The 11,239-nt window shown below is 52.0% G+C and overlaps 1 protein-coding gene across 1 annotated transcript; it reads left to right on the forward strand.

Moving 5' to 3' along the window:
• The first annotated feature begins 1,478 nt into the window (after window positions 1-1,478).
• Window positions 1,479-9,648, forward strand: RHCG (Rh family C glycoprotein). Its single transcript, XM_069025390.1, has 10 exons — window positions 1,479-1,872; window positions 5,268-5,454; window positions 5,909-6,059; window positions 6,399-6,546; window positions 6,945-7,111; window positions 7,765-7,902; window positions 8,258-8,394; window positions 8,945-9,069; window positions 9,262-9,335; window positions 9,431-9,648. The coding sequence occupies exons 1-10, from the start codon at window positions 1,662-1,664 to the stop codon at window positions 9,494-9,496; spliced, it is 1,404 nt and encodes a 467-aa protein (XP_068881491.1). The 5' UTR covers window positions 1,479-1,661; the 3' UTR covers window positions 9,497-9,648.
• The last annotated feature ends 1,591 nt before the right edge of the window (window positions 9,649-11,239 follow it).

The following is an 11,239-nucleotide window of genomic DNA, read 5'->3' on the forward strand; positions in this document are numbered from 1 at the left end:
CATAGATTAGAAAAGCTCTGTGGTTACTCTTTTGCTACCATAATCACAGAGCATAGCTGCTGGTGGATACAGTACCTTAGCAAGTTCCCTTTTGTTTTAAAATGCTCCTCTGTGCTGCCTTTTTCGAGGTGTTTAAGGGCTGCTCTAGGGCAGGGCGGAATACTGGTCTTACCACATAGCTGGCATGAGAACATGCAACTGTCAACAGTGCTCCAGCAATTCGAGCTCGAGTATTGTTTGGGGATTTCAGCTTCTTTCTAGATGGCGATCTTTTGTTTCCTTGTGTGTACAGCTGAGATTGCCCTGCAGAAACCCTGTGTAATGGGAGACCCAAAAACATACCCTGAGCAGCATCGCTTGAGGGAGAGCTCATCCTTCCGATAACAGCAACATCCACTTGCTTTAGGTGTCCCCAAAAAGTGACCCCAGTCACACAGAGCTCTGCTCATGCAGGGTAAGGGCTAAGGCAGATGGGCTTCTCTCTTTTTCCCAACACTGTCTCTATCCTGCTGCCTGCACGGGGTTCAAATGAGGTTGGGGAACGATTTTGTGTGGCCGTCAGTCTCTTCAAGACCATCCACAGCATTTTTCTGCCATCTGTCATTTTGAGAAGAAAGCACACAAGAAAAAATAATAAACTCAAATTATTGCCTAATCAACACCAAAATCAGCGCTGCTTGCTCAGCCTGCGGGCCACAATTAGATGCCATCAGCAAATTTGGGCAGCTTGCCTGGGCTGCAGTCTTTCATCTCTTGAAGACTGACAAGCAACCCAGGGATCTGCAGGCAGAGGAAGGAGCTGGGATCCGTTTGAAGGACTTGCCCGGCTCTTTGGGGAAAGAGAACATAATTCAAAACAGTAGGAAAAACGGAGTTTTGTGTTTATGTTTGTTAATTAAAGGAAACCTCATACCAGAGGAGGGGACGTTCAGGCCTCCAGCACCATCTCACAGTATTGCCCTGGTTATGCAGCCCCAGCTCAGTTTGCCTTGCCAGGAGGATGCTCTGGGTAAATCGCTTTGGGAAATTATGGAACATGTGTCACTTGAACATCCTTACAGCTCTGTGGCAGCCTTGGCGGGGCCGTCGCGTGTCTGTGCACTCAATGCAGGATCTTGGTACCTGGTTTGAAGCACACACCTTCCTCTTCCTCCAGTTCTGCAGCACCGTTGGTTTTCCAAAAGCCAAGAGCTGGAGCAAAGGGCACCCTGCCTTCACCCTCAGTGCCAGCAGGGGAAGGGCACTCGCAGAACTGGAGGGGGGTGAGGGGAGCACCCAGAGCCAGGAGGGAGGGGACAGCGGGGATCAGGGTGCTCCTGCCAGGGGCCGGGAAGGGGTGTGGGACTGGGCAGAGCAGGGGGCTGGACACGCTGCCTCCACTCCCCACTCGCACTGGCCTCCACATCTTCTCGTCCCCGTGGAGGCAGGGCTCAGAGGTGCTCGGAGCAGCTCAGAGGAAAGGGACTGAAGCCTGTCCCTCCTCCCAGGGAGGAAGGTGGGTTTAGAGAAACAGCCCTGCTGAAGCTCCAGTGCTCTGAAATGTGATCCTGCCAGAGGCACCTCCCTGGGCCCCACCTCGCCCTCTCCGACCTATATATGTGACCGGCCTTGGGCGGGCACGGGGGACACGGGCTCGCACGGTCCCCCGGGAATCCCTGCGGATGGAGAGGCCGAGGCACCAAGGCATGGCAAAGAACACCTACATGCGCTGGCGGCTCCCACTCGTGTGCCTCCTCTGGGAGGTGGCCATGATCATCCTCTTTGGGGTCTTCGTGCACTTCGGCGCCGAAGCTGATGCACACTGGGAGGAAGAGAAGCAAGAGATGAACCTGACCAGTGACATAGAGAATGATTTCTACTTCCGATACCCCTGTGAGTATTCTGGGAGCCTAATCCTTGTGCTGGCTGGTCCCCATCCCATCCCATCCCATCCCATCCCATCCCATCCCATCCCATCCCATCCCATCCCATCCCATCCCATCCCATCCATCCTGTCCTGTGGCAGAGCCTGTCATAGGCGCTGTCTCCACCAATGGCTGGAAAGTCGCGCTCTTGCCTTGAGGCTGGTTTGGGGTTCACCAAAGAGCAAGAGAAAAGCCTCATGGCCCTCCAGTGCCTTGGGGCTCTGTCAGCAGGGTATCGTGATGTATTTTTTCCAGGAATAGGGTTGACGTGTTCCCAGCACTCCGAAAGTTTCAGCTTGCTGCCCCCTCCCTCAGCTCTGGATCAGAGTAAGCCTTTCTGTGCACACAGAGGAACAGCTGTCGAGATCCTGTGACATCTTCCTCCTCTTCCTCCGTCCACCCCCTCACTTGTGAATTACCCTTTAGCTACTGGCATTTCAATGCCAGAGTCCTCCTAAGCTGCCAGGATCCCAGGGTTCTTGGGTCTCTACGTTGTAGTGACACAGAAATTAATAAGAAGGTTAAAGCCCTTCTGGCCAGGCAGTGCCTTTGGGTGGCTTTGATCTCCAGGGCTGGTCATCTTTGTGAGCCTTTCAGAACAGGCTGCTTCTGTAGGCAATTGTTTCCAAGGAAGCAACAGGCCTGAGTCATGCATCTATTTAGAACATTTCCATTAAAAACACCTGCTAAATCAAAGGAGCTATAGCAACCTGTGGCTGCTGAGGATTAGCTAGTTCAGAAAAGGATTGGCTTACAGAAACCTGCTGCTCAGTCAGCCTCCAGGTTCATGTACGGTCATGGCTGCCCTGGGCTCTCCCTGGACATCTGCCCTTGGGACCAGCCCCACGCAGGTTGGTGCGAAACAGAAGCAATGCCTGAGGGCTGCTCTTGTCACTGGTGTGCTGGGAGGACATCAGGAGTCCAAGAAAGAGCGTGTAGGAGCTAAGGAAGTGACATCTCTTCTGTCCTCATATCCCACTCCTGCTCTGCAGTGCCAAATATTCCCCCTCAAATGGCTGCATGGATTCAACACAACTAAGTCAATCTAAGGGCAACTGCTCAGTTTAGCTTTGAATTACGTTTGTTTCAGATCTGAGGAAGAGTTCACATGCCCAAAAGCGCAGCTGTTCTTTCTCCCTTATCTAATCAGAAATATTCTCTCTCTGCTAAGACGGACAAGCATGACAAGGTGGCCAAGCCCTGGAATTTTAATCCTTGTGTCCATCCAGTGCTGCTCAGAATAATGTGGTGGCTGAACACCCAAGGATCACTTGTACCCACATATCTTCGATCATTGCTGTCCACAGGACCTGTCTGCAATGGCAGAGGGATAGGAGTGACAAACTGACAGGTCCTTCAAGCCAGAGATGATTGGGAAGGCGGGCAGAGGGAAGTTGTCCTGGTTTCAGGAAGCCAGTGCGTGGTTGTGTCAGTGGTGCCCATTGCCAGGTCCAGTCAGTGTGACAATTCCTTCTCATTTTGGATTGCACATGGATATTCCATAATGGGTGACTCATCTGCTCTCTAGGGAAAAAGAAATTCGATTTTTCATCCCGGGCAGCATTCCCAAAGCCCAAACACTTCTTCTTGATAGTTATGGCAATTGTCCTCCCACAAAAGTGGGCTTACAAAACCTTTAGGGCACGGCAATGCCTGTGCTGCCTCTCAGTGATAACAGTGTTATTCTTACTAAGGGAAAACAAAGGCAAGGGTTAGAAAAATGTTTTAGTCTGGGTGCGGTTTGAAGAAAGATCTGCTCTTCCTCCTGAGTTCGAACAGGGTCTAACACACAGTGGGATCCTCTGGGCTTCTGGAAGGCACACAGTCCACAGCTTTAAGTCTGACGTGTGTATTTCTGCTTTTAGGAAGAAAGAATGAATATGTAATGCAAATGGCAGTGGATAATTCTAGCAGTATATTGTGCTGCTTACACTGGAAAAGAGAGAGGGGAAATAAATACAGCTGCAGAGGGAAAGTCTGTGGGTTGTGTGGAAAAACCAGAGTAAGGAAGGCTGGTTCTTAGGACATGTGGAGAAGTGCTTTTGAAGTGACCTCTGCTGAAAAGTGCCAGCTGCAGATCTCGCCTTCTTCCTTTTTTCAGAGTGATTTCATAGGCATGGGGGGTATTTTTTAAGAGCAAGCAGATTAGCATGGCACTACATGGCTTAAGCCTGTCCAAATGCTCATCCTTAAACAAGTTGCAAAGTCTTCTAAAGCACAAAAGGATGAAAGTCATGGCTTCTGCAGAGCTGCACTTCATGCAAGTCTTCACCAGCCCTCAGTGGAAGTAGCAGACACAAGCTCTGTGGAAATGGACCAGGGGCTGATGGATTTCAGCACAGGTTCGGGGTAGAGCAGACTTGCAGTCACTGAATTTCCTTTGCCCAGAGCTTACATCCTCTCTGAGGTGCACAGATGTTGCTGGATATAGTGGATACAATGATTTGTGCACTGCAAAATGCAGAACTTTTTGGTTTTACTCCATCAGTGCTGTGTTTATCTGTCCTACAGCATGGGTTTGCTGGTGGGAGCCTCCCAGGGGGGATCCCAGCCTTGGGTCTCCTGTTCTTTCCATGGGCTGAGTGGCCTGCAGTGTGAGGGTTTGCATGGTTCAATTTGTAAGTATGCAAGCGTTTCAGCTCACTTAATTGCAAAGCGATGCTTATCTGATAGAAACGTGCAGCATTAAAAAGTACAGCGGGTTTACTGCACCAAGAAGGTCTTTCAAGAGGCTCACACAGATCTGGTTTCCCCCGGGGAAGGGCATCTGAGGGGCTCGAGTGAGCAGGTCTGACCATTAGTGGGAAGAACTGGGTCTCTCTGGTTTAAGCACTAAAAATCTCACAAGGTGGGTTTCTGGTTTCAAGGGTATTTTGCCGCTGATTTCCAAAGCATTTAAAAATGTATTTGTAAACATTCCTTGTTCTTGTGCTCTCCTTGCTCTGAGCCGTCACCAGGACCCTGCAATGAATGGACCTACCCAAAATGACCACTTACGTGTTTTAACAAAACTTTACTGTTCATTTCACATGATATTTTTTGAGTTTTTTACAAAAGGGGAATAAACGATCTGAACAGAAAAATGGTTTCCTCTGTACACTCCATTACTCTCAGGTCTTCTTTTGCACACAGCTTTTAGTAAACATTTACTTTAAAGGCTGAGCCTTTTACCCAAAAGCCAGTTTCCAAAAGCTGAGCCCTTTTTAGACTTCGAAATGTGAGGACATGAGGAAAACACACATTTCTGCTTGAATTTCCCCCATACTACTTCTGATGTAATTAGTTTCTATTCAACACCAAATGCACATGGCGCTTTCAGCCCTGCTGTCCTCACAGAGCTAACAGTCCCTTCCCTCTGCACAGCCTTCCAGGACGTCCATGTGATGATCTTTGTGGGCTTTGGCTTCCTCATGACCTTCCTCAAGCGCTATGGATTCGGAGCTGTGGGTTTCAATTTCCTCCTTGCTGCCTTTGGGATCCAGTGGGCTCTCCTGATGCAAGGCTGGTTCCACTCTTTCAAGAACGGGAAGATCCTCATTGGAGTGGAGAAGTAAGGAGGAGTTGGGCTCTGGGATGGCACCTCTTGCCTGGCCAGTGGGAGAGCTGGAATGAAAGCCAAGCGGCTGGCAACACCTGTCCCTCACCTACGTCAAATCAGTCTCTAAACTGTTGTTTTCCCTCCACATACGTCCACTTGCTTTCCACCTGTTAGTCCAAAGGTACCTGCCATTGTGGTGGTACTGCTCAAAGGGAGATTTGAGATGAGTGTCACCCCTTAGTGCCAAGCCAAGCACCACGGATGTCAGTGCCGAGAGCACGTATCATCCACGTTATCTGAATAATGTGGGTGTGTAAGGATGGGAGGAAGGTCGGTGGGAAATCCAGGGATGTCTCCTAATCACCTCTTTGTCTTCAGGTGGGATCTCTAGAGCTGGGTGAAGGTGAGAGTGATTCACAGAGGAGTATTTCCTTATTGAACCACAATTTTCCTTCCCCTTTTCCAGCCTGATCAATGCTGATTTCTGCGTGGGGTCCGTGTGCATCGCCTTTGGGGCAATCCTGGGCAAAACCAGCCCCATCCAGCTCCTTGTCATGACTTTGTTTCAAGTCACACTCTTTTCAGTGAATGAGTACATCCTCCTCAACCTTCTTCATGTAAGGCTTTAGGTAGTACCTGCTTTGTTCTGCTCCTTCCTCTCTGCACCTCTCCAAACTGTCTCCCTTTGCTATGGCTCCACCAAGCCACTGCCTTCATAAGCATTTAAAATGCAAGAATTCAGGCAGCAAAAGTAGACAGATTATGAAGGAGAGGGGCAGTGGGTCGTACTTCCCTGAGAAGGGAGATCTTCTGGGGTTTTACACGAGCTTGGCAATTCGGGAGCACTGGGTCCCTCTGTCAAGTGCGCAGACAAGCTGGGCACGATTCAAATCAGGCCTCAGCTCCAGAATGAGTGGCGATTGCAGAAGCAAACCTCTGTTTTCCCATGGCTGCAGGTAAAGGATGCGGGTGGCTCCATGACCATTCACACCTTCGGGGCCTACTTTGGCCTCACGGTCACACGGATCCTGTACAGACCCAACCTGGAGCAGAGTAAGGACAAGCAGGGCTCCGTGTACCACTCCGACCTCTTTGCTATGATCGGTGAGTCAGCCCTCATCTCGGGGGTGCTGCTGCGTGGGGACCACTCGGCTGCACAGGGTGGTTCCTCCTGTGTCTCTGGGAAAAATTGAAGCCAGGATATGGAGTTGAGGAGCTCTGCATCCCAGAGGGCTTTCAGCTTTCAGAGTTACTCAGCTCCCTTCGTCAGTGCCTGGTCTGAGACGATGCCTGGGAAGACAAGGATGCATTTTGGTTCCCTTTTTCAGCCAGCCTTTCCTGATGCTGGTCTCATCATGCGGGGTGCGGCTCGGGGGAAGCAGGACTATGGGATGCAATTTCCCCCTGTGCAAAAGTATCTTCTTTAGAGTTTTTTTTTCAGTCCCTGTATTCTCTCTTTTCCCTTTCTCTTCCTCATCCCATCTGCCCCATCCCACCACCAGGTACCCTGTACCTGTGGATGTACTGGCCCAGTTTTAACTCAGCCATTTCTGATCACGGGGATGCCCAGCACCGCTCTGCCATTAACACGTACTGCTCGCTGGCCGCCTGTGTCCTCACCACAATGGCCTTCTCCAGCATGCTGCAAAAGAAGGGCAAGCTTGACATGGTAAGATGGGAGCAGAGATCTCTGCACTGCCCAGGGGACATGTAATGAGGTTGATCAAGGGTCCAGGAAACAACTGGCACTTGTGCTTTGCTGAACAGATGCAGGGTTTCAGGGCATGATGGTGAAACCAGCATCCAGGCAGAAACTCTGAAATAAGAAAGTGGGAATGAGTCCTGCGGGGCTTGAGGTGTGGGGTGATGCCCTGTCTGTGGTGGACCCAAGTCACAGCAGGGACTAGACTTGCTCTGCTGGGCGTGTTTGGCAGCGCTCCCCAGCAAACCAGGCCTGCGCAGCAGCTCGTGAGCAATCGGGGGGCTGACTTGTACGTGTTAGATGTGTGGGTGACATGTCTCTGTGACAGCAGAGCTTGCATGACACACGGGTGAGACAATTTCCATCTCATCACAACTCCCCACCCATATCTGTGGATGCAAAGAACGTGTGTGGTACGGGGAGTGGGAGTCTATGTGCACCTGTGCTACAGACAGAAGCCGCCTGTTCTTTTCTTGTTTTTCACCACCAAGCAGGAAAATGTGCCCTGATATTTCCTCTGGAAACATTTTCAGAGCTGATTCTCCCACTTTGCCATTTGCACCATCCCTGAGCAATTGCAATCTCCCTGAGATGCCAAGGCAGGGTGGTTGCTTCTGCAGGTCCACATCCAGAACGCCACACTGGCCGGTGGCGTGGCCGTGGGCACCAGCGCTGAGATGATGCTGACTCCATACGGCTCCCTCATTGTCGGGTCCATCTCTGGCATCGTGTCCACGGTGGGGTATGTCTACTTCACGGTGAGTGCTGCTCGAGGGGTCTGCAGCCCTGGTCCTGCTGAGGAGACCAGAAATGGATTCACTTCCCTTTGATGGTTCCTGCTTTCCAGAATCCCTTATGAGATGCACTTCTGATTCCTTTTGCCGCCCCAAAGTGCTCGGGAAGTTTCATACTCCCAACAGGAGTGTGTTTGGAGGATTTGTTGTTGTTTTACCTTGAGTTTGGTTCACATCTTTGTCTACAAGCCCTTAGCTCTTTATTGGGACACAATATCACTCCTCTTTCTCTTCTTATCCCAGTCCTCCATGGAAGGAACTAATCCTTTCCAGGGCCACGCTCAACTCCCTCATCTGTCTCTACTTCCCTTCCCCTCAGCCTTTTTTGGAGTCTAGGTTGCACATTCAGGACACATGTGGCATCCACAACCTCCATGCCATGCCAGGCCTTATTGGGGGCATTGTGGGGGCCATCACAGCAGCCGCAGCCACGGAAGATGTATATGGAAAGGAAGGGTAAGATGGCTTGAAAATCTTCCCTGAGAACACATTTTACCTGAAACTCTGTGGGCTGGGAGCAGGGAGCAATTAAGAGCTTTTGTTAATAGTTCAGAGTTGCCCAGAGTTGTCCCTCAAAAACATGGGGTGCACTGACTGCGTTGGGCTTACAGAATTGTAGTCCATCTTACATAGCAGCATCTTATGCAGCTGATTCCTGGTGGCCTCATAAAGTGAGCCACAGTCCTGCTGTTTGGCATTATTCTGGGCCACAATGGGTAGGGAAGTGCTTCTCCCTCCTCCCTGCATTGTTTTGTGGGGTCAGGTAAGGCTAAAAGTCTGAATTACAAAGCGAATGTTTATATTTTGGGCTCCTCCTTGGTAAAGCTTTGCCAGGGCCAGAGAAGGAAGTGAGCAGTGTTTTGGTCATTGCAAAACTCTCCTGGTCAATTGTAGAAGAGGGATGGGGCTAGGAAAGAGTTCCCAGGAGAGCAGGGCAACATGGCTCCTCTGGAGCCAGGGAATATCTCCTGCCAGGGGCTGTTGTCACCATTTCTGCCCTCGGCAGGTTCATCAAGGCGTTTGACTTCACCGGCGCGTACCAGACGCGGACACCCAGCATCCAGGGAGGGTTCCAGGCGGCCGGCATTGTGGTGTCTCTGCTGATGGCATTTGCTGGGGGTGCCATTGTGGGTAAGCCGGAGGGGAGCGCGGAGCTGAAACAGAGGCATCCGTCTGCTCCTTCTCCATGGCCGGGGCGATCATCCTGGGGGAACGGCACCGAGCAATGCGCCAGGGCTGCGTTTGCCCCCTTGGGTGGACCACCCGCACGCCGCCTGCATCCCTCACGGCCCCCTGCCCACCGCCCTGCCCTCCTCCTTCCAGGGGGCATCCTGAAGCTGCCCATCTGGGGGGACGCCGCGGCCGAGAACTGCTTCGAGGACGACGTGTACTGGGAGGTGAGGGGGGCGCGGGGCGGGAGCGGGGCGGGGGGCACGAGATGGCGCTGTCGGCCCGCGGCCCGGCCCGGGGGGCTCAGGGGGCTCTGCCGCAGGTGCCGGAGGACGAGGAGAGCGACGCGTACCACATGCACAACCCCGACAAGCCCGCCTCGCCCTGAGCCGCGCCCCGCCGCCTCCCCCGCCGCCGGAGCTCGCCCCGCTGCCGGGGCCGAAGGATCGCCTTCTGCCCGTGACGACGAGGGCTCTGCCCTACTCTGCCGCGTTTGTAACGAGCTGCTGTGGGTATAATAAAGACGTGTTCTTCTTTGCAGGCCTGTGCTGCTTTGTGTCAGCGGCCGAGCGGGGTGGGATGTCGCCCAGAGCCGTCTCTCCCGCCAGCGGTACAGCAGCTGCCGGGAGAGCTCTTGGCTGCCTTGGGCAAAGTGGAGGCGCTGGGACACTCCTGGTGCCTCGGGGACAAAGTGGAGGCATGAACGGTGGCAATACAGGCTGGGTGTGTTAGTTAGATACTGTATTGGATAGTGCAAGCTGGGGAGACGCTTGGTTTGGGAGCTGGCACCTTGAGATGACAATTGAGAAGGTGATGAGCCCCTGTGGGAAGCATGGGCCAGGCTGGTTCTTTTTGAGGAGGGGATGCTGGGGTGCAGCAGCTGTCCCTGCACTCATCGTGCCATCCACAGCAGGTGTGAGGGCCAGCTGTGAGTCCAACTACACTCCTACATGATGGCCTCTGCCATCACCTTCCCTTGAACTGCCCTACTGAGACCTCCATCAGCTCCCTGGGAACCTTGTTAGGATGTACAGCACAGACTGACAGGATCCTTTCTTCTTTTTTGGCTTCAGCCATTTCTACCAGTGTCATCAGATGGCTCCTTCCACTTACTGGTGCTATTCTGATGGGAAGAGGACACTCCCTTTCTCTTAGCTGGACCATCAGGCTTCAGACGGAGTTGGAGGAAACGGGGATGAAAACCAGGCCTAAAATCCTACATGTTTTCCAGGGTGATATAATGTGAGGAGCAGGAAAGGAAAAGAGAGGGGGGGAAGGAGGTAGGAGGGCTGATAGGTCTCTTCACTGCATCTAGCTGTAATTCTTACACCTGAGGGGGGGAGTCAAAAGTAGCTATTCACATCCCCTTGGGATATGACACCCTCATTTTCCATGCTGAGTAAAGACAAAAACCCTTTACAACATGTTTCTGGAATTTGTCAGCGGCTGCCAGCAGCAGCATGTTAATTAAATGTCGGCAAAGATGGAAGCAAGAGGCTCTGCTCTAATTGGACACTTTGCTTGGTGGAGCTGAAAAACATTGTGACAGAGGAGGAGGTGCCGAAACACTGTGTTCCCCTGGCATGGCGCGGGGACAGGGACAGCCAGGCACGGGAGACGCTCTCTCCTGTACACGCATTGCCTCCATTTGGCCTGAAACAACCTCACTATTGAAAAAAGAAGAGTAATAAAAGGTCTAAAATCCTCCATAGGATTGGTCTCGAGCATGACAGCAGTGTGTGATGCAGGGAAAGGGCTGGTTGGCAAAGGAGAAATTCAGAAATATCGTAGCTGGGCCATCAGGAGCTCCAGCCCTCTTGCCAGCAAGTGGTATATTGTGTATTTATTTTATGATGGCAAAGGCAGGACTGACAGGGGTTAGAAATGGTCTCTGGAGAATGATCCCTGCAGAGGCTGAAGCATACGTTGAGCTGCATCCTTTCTCCAGAACAGGGATGGGAAAATGTAGGGCAGTTTTCCCTGTGCAGGGATCTCCTGAAGGAAGATCTCCTCCCAGCTTCTCTGCACTGGGAAAGGGATGTAACAGCCATTTTCTGCTCACAGCTCCATTCAGAGAGTGCATCAGAAACCACCACAGGGATGTTTACTGACAGGCACCGTAGATGTCATT

The sequence above is a fragment of the Aphelocoma coerulescens genome, chromosome 10, assembly GCF_041296385.1.
Source record: "Aphelocoma coerulescens isolate FSJ_1873_10779 chromosome 10, UR_Acoe_1.0, whole genome shotgun sequence".
NCBI lineage: Eukaryota > Metazoa > Chordata > Aves > Passeriformes > Corvidae > Aphelocoma > Aphelocoma coerulescens.